The 18,754-nt window shown below is 31.4% G+C and overlaps 1 protein-coding gene across 1 annotated transcript in view; it reads left to right on the forward strand.

The window, feature by feature from the left end:
- Positions 1-18,754, forward strand: part of wdr41 (WD repeat domain 41) — a 47,603-nt gene that overhangs the window by 18,375 nt on the left and 10,474 nt on the right. Inside the window, exons 8-9 of the mRNA XM_080765576.1 lie at positions 12,846-12,950; positions 14,752-14,939. Coding sequence (XP_080621702.1) covers positions 12,846-12,950; positions 14,752-14,939 — 293 coding nt within the window. The remainder of the gene's footprint in view (positions 1-12,845; positions 12,951-14,751; positions 14,940-18,754) is intronic.

An 18,754-nucleotide genomic window follows, 5' to 3' on the forward strand; every position in this document is an offset into this window, starting at 1 on the left:
TGGATAAAGAGATCAGTAAGAACTAATTTATATATACAGTTATGGATAAAGAGATCAGTAAGAACTAATTTATATATACAGTTATGGATAAAGAGATCAGTAAGAACTAATTTATATATACAGTTATTGATAAAGAGATCAGTAAGAACTAATTTATATATACAGTTATGGATAAAGAGATCAGTAAGAACTAATTTATATATACAGTTATGGATAAAGAGATCAGTAAGAACTAATTTATATATACAGTTATGGATAAAGAGATCAGTAAGAACTAATTTATATATACAGTTATGGATAAAGAGATCAGTAAGAACTAATTTATATATACAGTTATGGATAAAGAGATCAGTAAGAACTAATTTATATATACAGTTATGGATAGGATAACTAATTTATATATACAGTTATGGATAAAGAGATCGGTAAGAACTATTTTATATATACAGTTATGGATAAAGAGATCAGTAAGAACTAATTTATATATACAGTTATGGATAAAGAGATCAGTAAGAACTAATTTATATATACAGTTATGGATAAAGAGATCAGTAAGAACTAATTTATATATACAGTTATGGATAAAGAGATCAGTAAGAACTAATTTATATATACAGTTATGGATAAAGAGATCAGTAAGAACTAATTTATATATACAGTTATGGATAAAGAGATCAGTAAGAACTAATTTATATATACAGTTATGGATAAAGAGATGGATAAAGAGATCAGTAAGAACTAATTTATATATACAGTTATGGATAAAGAGATCAGTAAGAACTAATTTATATATACAGTTATGGATAGGATAACTAATTTATATATACAGTTATGGATAAAGAGATCGGTAAGAACTATTTTATATATACAGTTATGGATAAAGAGATCAGTAAGAACTAATTTATATATACAGTTATGGATAAAGAGATCAGTAAGAACTAATTTATATATACAGTTATGGATAGGATAACTAATTTATATATACAGTTATGGATAAAGAGATCGGTAAGAACTATTTTATATATACAGTTATGGATAAAGAGATCAGTAAGAACTAATTTATATATACAGTTATGGATAAAGAGATCAGTAAGAACTAATTTATATATACAGTTATGGATAAAGAGATCAGTAAGAACTAATTTATATATACAGTTATGGATAAAGAGATCAGTAAGAACTAATTTATATATACAGTTATGGATAAAGAGATCAGTAAGAACTAATTTATATATATACAGTTATGGATAAAGAGATCAGTAAGAACTAATTTATATATACAGTTATGGATAGGAGAACTAATTTATATATACAGTTATGGTTAAGGAGATCAGTAAGGAGAACTAATTTATATATACAGTTATGGATAGGAGAACTAATTTATATATACAGTTATGGATAGGATAACTAATTTATACATACAGTTATGGATAGGATAACTAATTTATATATACAGTTATTGATAAAGAGATCAGTAAGAACTAATTTATATATACAGTTATGGATAAAGAGATCAGTAAGAACTAATTTATATATACAGTTATGGATAAAGAGATCAGTAAGAACTAATTTATATATACAGTTATGGATAGGAGAACTAATTTATATATACAGTTATGGATAGGAGAACTAATTTATATATACAGTTATGGATAGGATAACTAATTTATATATACAGCTATGGATAGGAGAACTAATTTATATATACAGTTATGGATAAAGAGATCAGTAAGAACTAATTTATATATACAGTTATGGATAAATAGATCAGTAAGAACTAATTTATATATACAGTTATGGATAATGAGATCAGTAAGAACTAATTTATATATACAGTTATGGATAAAGAGATCAGTAAGAACTAATTTATATATACAGTTATGGATAAAGAGATCAGTAAGAACTAATTTATATATACAGTTATGGATAAAGAGATCAGTAAGAACTAATTTATATATACAGTTATGGATAAAGAGATCAGTAAGAACTAATTTATATATACAGTTATGGATAAAGAGATCAGTAAGAACTAATTTATATATACAGTTATGGATAAAGAGATCGGTAAGAACTGATTTATATATACAGTTATGGATAAAGAGATTAGTAAGAACTAATTTATATATACAGTTATGGATAAGGAGATCAGTAAGAACTAATTTATATATACAGTTATGGATAAAGAGATCAGTAAGAACTAATTTATATATACAGTTATGGATAGGAGAACTAATTTATATATACAGTTATGGATAGGATAACTAATTTATATATACAGTTATGGATAGGAGAACTAATTTATATATACAGTTATGGATAGGAGAACTAATTTATATATACAGTTATGGATAGGAGAACTAATTTATATATACAGTTATGGATAGGAGAACTAATTTATATATACAGTTTTGGATAAAGAGATCAGTAAGAACTAATTTATATATACAGTTATGGATAAAGAGATCAGTAAGAACTAATTTATATATACAGTTATGGATAAAGAGATCAGTAAGAACTAATTTATATATACAGTTATGGATAAAGAGATCAGTAAGAACTAATTTATATATACAGTTATGGATAGGAGAACTAATTTATATATACAGTTATGGATAAAGAGATCAGTAAGAACTAATTTATATATACAGCTATGGATAAAGAGATCAGTAAGAACTAATTTATATATACAGTTATGGATAAAGAGATCAGTAAGAACTAATTTATATATACAGTTATTGATAAAGAGATCAGTAAGAACTAATTTATATATACAGTTATTGATAAAGAGATCAGTAAGAACTAATTTATATATACAGTTATGGATAAAGAGATCAGTAAGAACTAATTTATATATACAGTTATGGATAAAGAGATCAGTAAGAACTAATTTATATATACAGTTATGGATAAAGAGATCAGTAAGAACTAATTTATATATACAGTTATTGATAAAGAGATCAGTAAGAACTAATTTATATATACAGTTATGGATAAAGAGATCAGTAAGAACTAATTTATATATACAGTTATGGATAAAGAGATCAGTAAGAACTAATTTATATATACAGTTATGGATAAAGAGATCAGTAAGAACTAATTTATATATACAGTTATGGATAAAGAGATCAGTAAGAACTAATTTATATATACAGTTATGGATAAAGAGATCAGTAAGAACTAATTTATATATACAGTTATGGATAGGATAACTAATTTATATATACAGTTATGGATAAAGAGATCGGTAAGAACTATTTTATATATACAGTTATGGATAAAGAGATCAGTAAGAACTAATTTATATATACAGTTATGGATAAAGAGATCAGTAAGAACTAATTTATATATACAGTTATGGATAAAGAGATCAGTAAGAACTAATTTATATATACAGTTATGGATAAAGAGATCAGTAAGAACTAATTTATATATACAGTTATGGATAAAGAGATCAGTAAGAACTAATTTATATATACAGTTATGGATAAAGAGATCAGTAAGAACTAATTTATATATACAGTTATGGATAAAGAGATCAGTAAGAACTAATTTATATATACAGTTATGGATAAAGAGATCAGTAAGAACTAATTTATATATACAGTTATGGATAGGATAACTAATTTATATATACAGTTATGGATAAAGAGATCAGTAAGAACTAATTTATATATACAGTTATGGATAAAGAGATCAGTAAGAACTAATTTATATATACAGTTATGGATAAAGAGATCAGTAAGAACTAATTTATATATACAGTTATGGATAAAGAGATCAGTAAGAACTAATTTATATATACAGTTATGGATAGGATAACTAATTTATATATACAGTTATGGATAGGAGAACTAATTTATATATACAGTTATGGATAAAGAGATCAGTAAGAACTAATTTATATATACAGTTATGGATAGGATAACTAATTTAAATATACAGTTATGGATAAAGAGATCAGTAAGAACTAATTTATATATACAGCTATGGATAGGAGAACTAATTTATATATACAGTTATGGATAAAGAGATCAGTAAGAACTAATTTATATATACAGTTATGGATAAAGAGATCAGTAAGAACTAATTTATATATACAGTTATGGATAGGAGAACTAATTTATATATACAGTTATGGATAAAGAGATCAGTAAGAACTAATTTATATATACAGTTATGGATAGGAGAACTAATTTATATATACAGTTATGGATAAAGAGATCAGTAAGAACTAATTTATATATACAGTTATGGATAGGAGAACTAATTTATATATACAGTTATGGATAGGAGAACTAATTTATATATACAGTTATGGATAAAGAGATCAGTAAGAACTAATTTATATATACAGTTATGGATAGGAGAACTAATTTATATATACAGTTATGGATAAAGAGATCGGTAAGAACTAATTTATATATACAGTTATGGATAAAGAGATCAGTAAGAACTAATTTATATATACAGTTATGGATAAGGAGATCAGTAAGAACTAATTTATATATACAGTTATGGATAAAGAGATCAGTAAGAACTAATTTATATATACAGTTATGGATAAAGAGATCAGTAAGAACTAATTTATATATACAGTTATGGATAGGATAACTAATTTATATATACAGTTATGGATAAAGAGATCAGTAAGAACTAATTTATATATACAGTTATGGATAGGATAACTAATTTATATATACAGTTATGGATAAAGAGATCGGTAAGAACTATTTTATATATACAGTTATGGATAAAGAGATCAGTAAGAACTAATTTATATATACAGTTATGGATAAAGAGATCAGTAAGAACTAATTTATATATACAGTTATGGATAAGGAAATCAGTAAGAACTAATTTATATATACAGTTATGGATAAAGAGATCGGTAAGAACTAATTTATATATACAGTTATGGATAAAGAGATCAGTAAGAACTAATTTATATATACAGTTATGGATAAAGAGATCAGTAAGAACTAATTTATATATACAGTTATGCATAAAGAGATCAGTAAGAACTAATTTATATATACAGTTATGGATAAAGAGATCAGTAAGAACTCATTTATATATACAGTTATGGATAAAGAGATCAGTAAGAACTAATTTATATATACAGTTATGGATAGGAGAACTAATTTATATATACAGTTATGGATAAAGAGATCAGTAAGAACTAATTTATATATACAGTTATGGATAGGAGAACTAATTTATATATACAGTTATGGATAAAGAGATCAGTAAGAACTAATTTATATATACAGTTATGGATAGGAGAACTAATTTATATATACAGTTATGGATAGGAGAACTAATTTATATATACAGTTATGGATAAAGAGATCAGTAAGAACTAATTTATATATACAGTTATGGATAGGAGAACTAATTTATATATACAGTTATGGATAAAGAGATCGGTAAGAACTAATTTATATATACAGTTATGGATAAAGAGATCAGTAAGAACTAATTTATATATACAGTTATGGATAAGGAGATCAGTAAGAACTAATTTATATATACAGTTATGGATAAAGAGATCAGTAAGAACTAATTTATATATACAGTTATGGATAAAGAGATCAGTAAGAACTAATTTATATATACAGTTATGGATAGGATAACTAATTTATATATACAGTTATGGATAAAGAGATCAGTAAGAACTAATTTATATATACAGTTATGGATAGGATAACTAATTTATATATACAGTTATGGATAAAGAGATCGGTAAGAACTATTTTATATATACAGTTATGGATAAAGAGATCAGTAAGAACTAATTTATATATACAGTTATGGATAAAGAGATCAGTAAGAACTAATTTATATATACAGTTATGGATAAGGAAATCAGTAAGAACTAATTTATATATACAGTTATGGATAAAGAGATCGGTAAGAACTAATTTATATATACAGTTATGGATAAAGAGATCAGTAAGAACTAATTTATATATACAGTTATGGATAAAGAGATCAGTAAGAACTAATTTATATATACAGTTATGCATAAAGAGATCAGTAAGAACTAATTTATATATACAGTTATGGATAAAGAGATCAGTAAGAACTCATTTATATATACAGTTATGGATAAAGAGATCAGTAAGAACTAATTTATATATACAGTTATGGATAAAGAGATCAGTAAGAACTAATTTATATATACAGTTATGAATAAAGAGATCAGTAAGAACTAATTTATATATACAGTTATGCATAAAGAGATCAGTAAGAACTAATTTATATATACAGTTATGGATAAAGAGATCAGTAAGAACTAATTTGTATATACAGTTATGGATAAAGAGATCAGTAAGAACTAATTTATATATACAGTTATGGATAAAGAGATCAGTAAGAACTAATTTATATATACAGTTATGGATAAAGAGATCAGTAAGAACTAATTTATATATACAGTTATGGATAAAGAGATCAGTAAGAACTAATTTATATATACAGTTATGGATAAAGAGATCAGTAAGAACTAATTTATATATACAGTTATGGATAAAGAGATCAGTAAGAACTAATTTATATATACAGTTATGGATAAAGAGATCAGTAAGAACTAATTTATATATACAGTTATGGATAAAGAGATCAGTAAGAACTAATTTATATATACAGTTATGGATAAGGAGATCAGTAAGAACTAATTTATATATACAGTTATGGATAAAGAGATCAGTAAGAACTAATTTATATATACAGTTATGGATAAAGAGATCAGTAAGAACTAATTTATATATACAGTTATGGATAGGATAACTAATTTATATATACAGTTATGGATAGGAGAACTAATTTATATATACATTTATGGATAGGATAACTAATTTATATATACAGTTATGGATAGGAGAACTAATTTATATATACAGTTATGGATAAAGAGATCAGTAAGAACTAATTTATATATACAGTTATGGATAAAGAGATCAGTAAGAACTAATTTATATATACAGTTATGGATAAAGAGATCAGTAAGAACTAATTTATATATACAGTTATGGATAAAGAGATCGGTAAGAACTAATTTATATATACAGTTATGGATAAAGAGATCAGTAAGAACTAATTTATATATACAGTTATGGATAAAGAGATCGGTAAGAACTAATTTATATATACAGTTATGGATAAAGAGATCAGTAAGAACTAATTTATATATACAGTTATGGATAGGATAACTAATTTATATATACAGTTATGGATAAAGAGATCAGTAAGAACTAATTTATATATACAGTTATGGATAAAGAGATCAGTAAGAACTAATTTATATATACAGTTATTGATAAAGAGATCAGTAAGAACTAATTTATATATACAGTTATGGATAAGGAGATCAGTAAGAACTAATTTATATATACAGTTATTGATAAAGAGATCAGTAAGAACTAATTTATATATACAGTTATGGATAAAGAGATCAGTAAGAACTAATTTATATATACAGTTATGGATAAAGAGATCAGTAAGAACTAATTTATATATACAGTTATGGATAAAGAGATCAGTAAGAACTAATTTATATATACAGTTATGGATAAAGAGATCAGTAAGAACTAATTTATATATACAGTTATGGATAGGATAACTAATTTATATATACAGTTATGGATAAAGAGATCAGTAAGAACTAATTTATATATACAGTTATGGATAAAGAGATCAGTAAGAACTAATTTATATATACAGTTATTGATAAAGAGATCAGTAAGAACTAATTTATATATACAGTTATGGATAAAGAGATCAGTAAGAACTAATTTATATATACAGTTATGGATAAAGAGATCAGTAAGAACTAATTTATATATACAGTTATTGATAAAGAGATCAGTAAGAACTAATTTATATATACAGTTATGGATAAGGAGATCAGTAAGAACTAATTTATATATACAGTTATTGATAAAGAGATCAGTAAGAACTAATTTATATATACAGTTATGGATAAAGAGATCAGTAAGAACTAATTTATATATACAGTTATGGATAAAGAGATCAGTAAGAACTAATTTATATATACAGTTATGGATAAAGAGATCAGTAAGAACTAATTTATATATACAGTTATGGATAAAGAGATCAGTAAGAACTAATTTATATATACAGTTATGGATAGGATAACTAATTTATATATACAGTTATGGATAAAGAGATCAGTAAGAACTAATTTATATATACAGTTATGGATAAAGAGATCAGTAAGAACTAATTTATATATACAGTTATTGATAAAGAGATCAGTAAGAACTAATTTATATATACAGTTATGGATAAAGAGATCAGTAAGAACTAATTTATATATACAGTTATGGATAAAGAGATCAGTAAGAACTAATTTATATATACAGTTATGGATAAAGAGATCAGTAAGAACTAATTTATATATACAGTTATTGATAAAGAGATCAGTAAGAACTAATTTATATATACAGTTATGGATAAGGAGATCAGTAAGAACTAATTTATATATACAGTTATTGATAAAGAGATCAGTAAGAACTAATTTATATATACAGTTATGGATAAAGAGATCAGTAAGAACTAATTTATATATACAGTTATGGATAAAGAGATCAGTAAGAACTAATTTATATATACAGTTATGGATAAAGAGATCAGTAAGAACTAATTTATATATACAGTTATGGATAAAGAGATCAGTAAGAACTAATTTATATATACAGTTATGGATAAAGAGATCAGTAAGAACTAATTTATATATACAGTTATTGATAAAGAGATCAGTAAGAACTAATTTATATATACAGTTATGGATAAAGAGATCAGTAAGAACCAATTTATATATACAGTTATGGATAAAGAGATCAGTAAGAACTAATTTATATATACAGTTATGGATAAAGAGATCAGTAAGAACTAATTTATATATACAGTTATGGATAGGAGAACTAATTTATATATACAGTTATGGATAGGAGAACTAATTTATATATACAGTTATGGATAAAGAGATCAGTAAGAACTAATTTATATATACAGTTATGGATAAAGAGATCAGTAAGAACTAATTTATATATACAGTTATGGATAAAGAGATCAGTAAGAACTAATTTATATATACAGTTATGGATAGGAGAACTAATTTATATATACAGTTATGGATAAAGAGATCAGTAAGAACTAATTTATATATACAGTTATGGATAAAGAGATCGGTAAGAACTAATTTATATATACAGTTATGGATAGGATAACTAATTTATATATACAGTTATGGATAGGAGAACTAATTTATATATACAGTTATGGATAAAGAGATCAGTAAGAACTAATTTATATATACAGTTATGGATAAAGAGATCAGTAAGAACTAATTTATATATACAGTTATGGATAAAGAGATCAGTAAGAACTATTTTATATATACAGTTATGGATAAAGAGATCGGTAAGAACTAATTTATATATACAGTTATGGATAAAGAGATCAGTAAGAACTAATTTATATATACAGTTATGGATAAAGAGATCAGTAAGAACTAATTTATATATACAGTTATGGATAAAGAGATCAGTAAGAACTAATTTATATATACAGTTATGGATAAAGAGATCGGTAAGAACTAATTTATATATACAGTTATGGATAGGAGAACTAATTTATATATACAGTTATGGATAGGAGAACTAATTTATATATACAGTTATGGATAAAGAGATCAGTAAGAACTAATTTATATATACAGTTATGGATAAAGAGATCAGTAAGAACTAATTTATATATACAGTTATGGATAAAGAGATCAGTAAGAACTAATTTATATATACAGTTATGGATAAAGAGATCAGTAAGAACTATTTTATATATACAGTTATGGATAAAGAGATCAGTAAGAACTAATTTATATATACAGTTATGGATAAAGAGATCGGTAAGAACTAATTTATATATACAGTTATGGATAAAGAGATCGGTAAGAACTAATTTATATATACAGTTATGGATAAAGAGATCAGTAAGAACTAATTTATATATACAGTTATGGATAAAGAGATCAGTAAGAACTAATTTATATATACAGTTATGGATAAAGAGATCAGTAAGAACTAATTTATATATACAGTTATGGATAGGATAATTAATTTATATATACAGTTATGGATAAAGAGATCAGTAAGAACTAATTTATATATACAGTTATGGATAAAGAGATCAGTAAGAACTAATTTATATATACAGTTATGGATAAAGAGATCAGTAAGAACTAATTTATATATACAGTTATGGATAGGATAATTAATTTATATATACAGTTATGGATAAAGAGATCAGTAAGAACTAATTTTTATATACAGTTATGGATAGGAGAACTAATTTATATATACAGTTATGGATAAAGAGATCAGTAAGAACTAATTTATATATACAGTTATGGATAAAGAGATCAGTAAGAACTAATTTATATATACAGTTATGGATAAAGAGATCAGTAAGAACTAATTCATATATACAGTTATGGATAAGGAGATCAGTAAGAACTAATTTATATATACAGTTATGGATAAAGAGATCGGTAAGAACTAATTTATATATACAGTTATGGATAGGAGAACTAATTTATATATACAGTTATTGATAGGATAACTAATTTATATATACAGTTATGGATAGGAGAACTAATTTATATATACAGTTATGGATAGGATAACTAATTTATATATACAGTTATGGATAGGAGAACTAATTTATATATACAGTTATGGATAGGATAACTAATTTATATATAAAGTTATGGATAGGATAACTAATTTATATATACAGTTATGGATAGGATAACTAATTTATATATACAGTTATGGATAGGAGAACTAATTTATATATACAGTTATGGATAGGAGAACTAATTTATATATACAGTTATTGATAGGATAACTAATTTATATATACAGTTATGAATAGGAGAACTAATTTATATATACAGTTATGGATAGGATAACTAATTTATATATAAAGTTATGGATAGGATAACTAATTTATATATACAGTTATGGATAGGATAACTAATTTATATATACAGTTATGGATAAGGAGATCAGTAAGAACTAATTTATATATACAGTTATGGATAGGATAACTAATTTATATATACAGTTATGGATAGGAGAACTAATTTATATATACAGTTATGGATAGGAGAACTAATTTATATATACAGTTATTGATAGGATAACTAATTTATATATACAGTTATGGATAGGATAACTAATTTATATATACAGTTATGGATAGGATAACTAATTTATATATACAGTTATGGATAGGATAACTAATTTATATATACAGTTATGGATAGGAGAACTAATTTATATATACAGTTATGGATAGGATAACTAATTTATATATACAGTTATGGATAGGAGAACTAATTTATATATACAGTTATTGATAGGATAACTAATTTATATATACAGTTATGGATAGGATAACTAATTTATATATACAGTTATGGATAGGATAACTAATTTATATATACAGTTATGGATAGGATAACTAATTTATATATACAGTTATGGATAGGAGAACTAATTTATATATACAGTTATGGATAGGATAACTAATTTATATATAAAGTTATGGATAGGATAACTAATTTATATATACAGTTATGGATAGGATAACTAATTTATATATATACAGTTATGGATAGGATAACTAATTTATATATACAGTTATGGATAGGAGAACTAATTTATATATACAGTTATTGATAGGATAACTAATTTATATATACAGTTATGGATAGGAGAACTAATTTATATATACAGTTATGGATAGGAGAACTAATTTATATATACAGTTATGGATAAAGAGATCAGTAAGAACTAATTTATATATACAGTTATGGATAGGAGAACTAATTTATATATACAGTTATGGATAAGGAGATCAGTAAGAACTAATTTATATATACAGTTATGGATAGGAGAACTAATTTATATATACAGTTATGGATAAGGAGATCAGTAAGAACTAATTTATATATACAGTTATGGATAGGAGAACTAATTTATATATACAGTTATGGATAAGGAGATCGGTAAGAACTAATTTATATATACAGTTATGGATAAAGAGATCAGTAAGAACTAATTTATATATACAGTTATGGATAGGAGAACTAATTTATATATACAGTTATGGATAAAGAGATCAGTAAGAACTAATTTATATATACAGTTATGGATAGGAGAACTAATTTATATATACAGTTATGGATAGGAGAACTAATTTATATATACAGTTATGGATAAAGAGATCAGTAAGAACTAATTTATATATACAGTTATGGATAAAGAGATCAGTAAGAACTAATTTATATATACAGTTATGGATAAAGAGATCAGTAAGAACTAATTTATATATACAGTTATGGATAAAGAGATCAGTAAGAACTAATTTATATATACAGTTATGGATAAAGAGATCAGTAAGAACTAATTTATATATACAGTTATGGATAAGAGAACTAATTTATATATACAGTAATGGATAAAGACATCTTCCTACCCAATTCATTGTTATATCATCGTTTACAGTAATATATAGGTTATAAGTGTCTATAACTGTTCACATTTACAGTAATCTACAGATTATCAGTGTCTATAACTATTCATATTTACAGTAATCTATAGATCATCAGTGTCTATAAATCTTATTGTTTACAGTAATCTACAGATTAACAGTATATATAATTGATTGTTTACAGTAATCTACAGATTAACAGTATATATAATTGATTGTTTACAGTAATCTACAGATTAACAGTATATATAATTGATTGTTTACAGTAATCTACAGATTATCAGTGTCCAGTGACTCGTCGGTGTCGCTGGCGGAGGTGCGCTGTCTGTCGGACCACCAGGACAACATCAGAACTCTCATCAATGTCACGGGTCAGTGCTCTTTTGAGATTCGGGTTTTGAAGGAGTCTAGGGATTATTACATTCACCCATTCACACACACACATTCACACACCGATGGTGGAGGAAACCATGCAAGGCACCAACCTGCACATCGGGAGCAATCAGGGGGTTCAGAGTCTTGCTCAAGGACACTTGGACACCGACTCTGGGGGAGCCCACAGGGATCGAACCGGGGACCTCGCGGTTCTCATCCGGGCACACTCTGCCGCTGACCCACTGCCGCCCCCCCCGGTATAACCCATTCAGAACGGGAACCCCTTTTGGTGTTTTAAGCATTATGTTATACTTTAGCTGTTGAAAGATCGTGTAAATTTGGCGCAAATCTTTGAATATATATATGTTCTTTCAGAGCGAACGTTTTTTAACTCAAATCTTTGCTTCTGGGGGGGGGGGGGGGTCCCTGGAACAACATATTTTCAGATGGGGGTCGGCGGCCAAATACATATCATTTCTGGGGTTCTTGACATTTAAATAGGCTTATCTTTTAGACCGCGCCCATTGCAAGTAGCTGTAGTCTGTCTCAAAGTGGGGTCCTGGGACCCCCAGGGGTCCTTGAGGGAGTTCCAGGGGGTCCCGCAGCTAAATGATGGTTAGGAACCAAATGGACCCTTATGGGTCTGTAACTCTGAGAGTGTAACACATGGTTGTACACTCAGAGTTAAATTATCATTGATTTGATCAATGATAATTGATCAAATCCATATCCATATCCATATCATTTGATTGATTTGAACACTTTATGGACAAACCCACGCCTTGACATGAAAAAATAGAATACACACATTTATCAATAGAAGGTGTAGAGATATGGAATGGAAAATTCGACCCATTTTGGGCGGGAACCCCTTTTGGTGTTGGCATCATGTCATGCTTTAGCTATTGAAAAATAGCAGACCTACAAGCTCATAGCTACGAGCTTGTAGGTCTGCTATTTTTGAAAAATCGAAGAACGACTGACATAGAGAAACATAGCTTTTTCAGAAAACTGTCAGGATGTAGAAGACATTTTTAGAATCTGATCTCAGGTCAGAATGGGTTAAACCCATCTTTTTCTCTTTTCTTCTTAAAATTGCTAAAAAAGTATTGGTATTAGTATTGATTTAAATTGACTATTTACATTACAAAACAATACGATACAATATTTGTTTTTTACATATCGATATGCTTCATATTGTTTTAATTCAAATTGCTATATCGTTACACCCATATAACTAATAAGTGTCAATTTGGGGCAGTGGTTCCCAAAGTGGGGTCCGGGGACCCCCAGGGGTCCTTGAGGGACTTCCAGGGGGTCCCCAGCTAAATGACAATTTGGAACCAAATGGACCCTTATGGGTCTGTGACTCTGACAGTGCATGTACAAATGTAACCAAATGTTTTTTGTACACTCAGAGTTAAATTAACATTGATTTTACAATATAAATTGGGGGTCGCAGAGATAGAAATTCCATTAAATGGGGGTCCGTAGACTAATGCATGTCAAACTGGGGGTCCTTGAAATTAAACGGGTTGAGAATCACTTCTAGAGAGCCGTATAAATCTTCCCTCATGGGGGTCCCTGAATAAAGATCTTCTCTTATGGGGGTCCCTGGCATGTCTTTTCAAACGGGGGGGGGGGGGGGGGGGCACTCCGCGAGCTGATGAGGGGTCATGTGGGGGTCCTTGGGGTCATGTGGGGGTCCTTGGGGTCATGTGTGGGTCCTTACAGACAGCCTGTTAGATGATGAGGGGTCATGTGGGGGTCCTTGGGGTCATGTGGGGGTCCTTACAGACGGCCTGTTCGCCAGCGGTTCTCACGCGGGCGAGCTGATCCTGTGGGACGCCTGTGATTGGACCATCCTGGCCTACGAGCACATCCTGTGGGAGGAGTCACAGGCCGACAGCGCGCAGGCCGACATGGGATTGGCTGCTCCTCAGCCCAGTGAGATGTCAATCCAACATCTGACCACCAATGGGAACGTGAGTGTGTGTGTGTGTGTGTGTGTGTGTGTGTGTGTGTGCGTGCAGCTCATCCTGTATATAATGGGTGTGTGTGTGCGTGCAGCTCATCAGTGTTATAATGGGTGTGTGTGTGCGTGCAGCTCATCAGTGTTATAATGGGTGTGTGTGTGCGTGCAGCTCATCAGTGTTATAATGGGTGTGTGTGTGTGTGTGTGCAGCTCATCAGTGTTATAATGGGTGTGTGTGTGCGTGCAGCTCATCCTGTATATAATGGGTGTGTGTGTGCGTGCAGCTCATCAGTGTTATAATGGGTGTGTGTGTGCGTGCAGCTCATCCTGTATATAATGGGTGTGTGTGTGCGTGCAGCTCATCCTGTATATAATGGGTGTGTGTGTGCGTGCAGCTCATCCTGTATATAATGGGTGTGTGTGTGCGTGCAGCTCATCAGTGTTATAATGGGTGTGTGTGTGTGTGTGTGTAGCTCATCAGTGTTATAATGGGTGTGTGTGTGCGTGCAGCTCATCCTGTATATAATGGGTGTGTGTGTGCGTGCAGCTCATCCTGTATATAATGGGTGTGTGTGTGCGTGCAGCTCATCCTGTATATAATGGGTGTGTGTGTGCGTGCAGCTCATCCTGTATATAATGGGTGTGTGTGTGTGCGTGCAGCTCATCAGTGTTATAATGGGTGTGTGTGTGCGTGCAGCTCATCAGTGTTATAATGGGTGTGTGTGTGCGTGCAGCTCATCCTGTATATAATGGGTGTGTGTGTGCGTGCAGCTCATCCTGTATATAATGGGTGTGTGTGTGCGTGCAGCTCATCAGTGTTATAATGGGTGTGTGTGTGCGTGCAACTCATCCTGTATATAATGGGTGTGTGTGTGCGTGCTGCTCATCCTGTATATAATGGGTGTGTGTGTGCGTGCACCTCATCCTGTATATAATGGGTGTGTGTGTGCGTGCAGCTCATCAGTGTTATAATGGGTGTGTGTGTGCGTGCAGCTCATCAGTGTTATAATGGGTGTGTGTGTGCGTGCAGCTCATCAGTGTTATAATGGGTGTGTGTGTGCGTGCAGCTCATCCTGTATATAATGGGTGTGTGTGTGCGTGCAGCTCATCAGTGTTATAATGGGTGTGTGTGTGCGTGCAGCTCATCCTGTATATAATGGGTGTGTGTGTGCGTGCTGCTCATCCTCTATATAATGGGTGTGTGTGTGCGTGCACCTCATCCTGTATATAATGGGTGTGTGTGTGCGTGCAGCTCATCAGTGTTATAATGGGTGTGTGTGTGCGTGCAGCTCATCAGTGTTATAATGGGTGTGTGTGTGCGTGCAGCTCATCCTGTATATAATGGGTGTGTGTGTGCGTGCAGCTCATCCTGTATATAATGGGTGTGTGTGTGCGTGCAGCTCATCAGTGTTATAATGGGTGTGTGTGTGCGTGCAGCTCATCAGTGTTATAATTGGTGTGTGTGTGCGTGCAGCTCATCAGTGTTATAATGGGTGTGTGTGTGCGTGCACCTCATCCTGTATATAATGGGTGTGTGTGTGCGTGCAGCTCATCAGTGTTATAATGGGTGTGTGTGTGCGTGCAGCTCATCCTGTATATAATGGGTGTGTGTGTGCGTGCAGCTCATCCTGTATATAATTGGTGTGTGTGTGCGTGCAGCTCATCAGTGTTATAATGGGTGTGTGTGTGCGTGCAGCTCATCCTGTATATAATGGGTGTGTGTGTGCGTGCAGCTCATCCTGTATATAATGGGTGTGTGTGTGCGTGCAGCTCATCAGTGTTATAATGGGTGTGTGTGTGTGTGTGTGTGCAGCTCATCCTGTATATAATGGGTGTGTGTGTGCGTGCAGCTCATCAGTGTTATAATGGGTGTGTGTGTGTGTGCGTGCAGCTCATCCTGTATATAATGGGTGTGTGTGTGCGTGCAGCTCATCAGTGTTATAATGGGTGTGTGTGTGCGTGCAGCTCATCCTGTATATAATGGGTGTGTGTGTGCGTGCTGCTCATCCTGTATATAATGGGTGTGTGTGTGCGTGCAGCTCATCAGTGTTATAATGGGTGTGTGTGTGTGTGCGTGCACCTCATCCTGTATATAATGGGTGTGTGTGTGTGTGTGCGTTCAGCTCATCAGTGTTATAATGGGTGTGTGTGTGCGTGCAGCTCATCAGTGTTATAATGGGTGTGTGTGTGCGTGCAGCTCATCAGTGTTATAATGGGTGTGTGTGTGCGTGCAGCTCATCCTGTATATAATGGGTGTGTGTGTGCGTGCAGCTCATCCTGTATATAATGGGTGTGTGTGTGCGTGCAGCTCATCAGTGTTATAATGGGTGTGTGTGTGCGTGCAGCTCATCCTGTATATAATGGGTGTGTGTGTGTGTGCGTGCAGCTCATCCTGTATATAATGGGTGTGTGTGTGTGTGCGTGCAGCTCATCCTGTATATAATGGGTGTGTGTGTGTGCGTGCAGCTCATCAGTGTTATAATGGGTGTGTGTGTGCGTGCAGCTCATCCTGTATATAATGGGTGTGTGTGTACGTGCAGCTCATCCTGTATATAATGGGTGTGTGTGTGCGTGCAGCTCATCAGTGTTATAATGGGTGTGTGTGTGCGTGCAGCTCATCCTGTATATAATGGGTGTGTGTGTGTGTGCGTGCAGCTCATCCTGTATATAATGGGTGTGTGTGTGCGTGCAGCTCATCAGTCTTATAATGGGTGTGTGTGTGTGTGTGCGTGCACCTCATCCTGTATATAATGGGTGTGTGTGTGCGTGCAGCTCATCAGTGTTATAATGGGTGTGTGTGTGCGTGCAGCTCATCAGTGTTATAATGGGTGTGTGTGTGCGTGCAGCTCATCAGTGTTATAATGGGTGTGTGTGTGCGTGCAGCTCATCCTGTATATAATGGGTGTGTGTGTGCGTGCAGCTCATCCTGTATATAATGGGTGTGTGTGTGCGTGCAGCTCATCAGTGTTATAATGGGTGTGTGTGTGCGTGCAGCTCATCCTGTATATAGGGTGTGTGTGTGCGTGCAGCTCATCCTGTATATAATGGGTGTGTGTGTGCGTGCAGCTCATCAGTGTTATAATGGGTGTGTGTGTGCGTGCAGCTCATCAGTGTTATAATGGGTGTGTGTGTGCGTGCAGCTCATCAGTGTTATAATGGGTGTGTGTGTGCGTGCAGCTCATCCTGTATATAATGGGTGTGTGTGTGTGTGTGCGTGCAGCTCATCCTGTATATAATGGGTGTGTGTGTGCGTGCAGCTCATCAGTGTTATAATGGGTGTGTGTGTGCGTGCAGCTCATCCTGTATATAATGGGTGTGTGTGTGCGTGCAGCTCATCAGTGTTATAATGGGTGTGTGTGTGCGTGCAGCTCATCAGTGTTATAATGGGTGTGTGTGTGCGTGCAGCTCATCCTGTATATAATGGGTGTGTGTGTGCGTGCAGCTCATCCTGTATATAATGGGTGTGTGTGTGCGTGCAGCTCATCAGTGTTATAATGGGTGTGTGTGTGCGTGCAGCTCATCAGTGTTATAATGGGTGTGTGTGTGCGTGCAGCTCATCCTGTATATAATGGGTGTGTGTGTGCGTGCAGCTCATCCTGTATATAATGGGTGTGTGTGTGCGTGCAGCTCATCAGTGTTATAATGGGTGTGTGTGTGCGTGCACCTCATCCTGTATATAATGGTTGTGTGTGTGCGTGCAGCTCATCAGTGTTATAATGGGTGTGTGTGTGCGTGCAGCTCATCAGTGTTATAATGGGTGTGTGTGTGCGTGCAGCTCATCAGTGTTATAATGCGTGTGTGTGTGCAGCTCATCCTGTATATAAT

This window comes from Protomyctophum bolini (assembly GCF_963924005.1).
Source record: "Protomyctophum bolini genome assembly, chromosome: 6".
Taxonomy (NCBI): Eukaryota; Metazoa; Chordata; class Actinopteri; order Myctophiformes; family Myctophidae; genus Protomyctophum; species Protomyctophum bolini.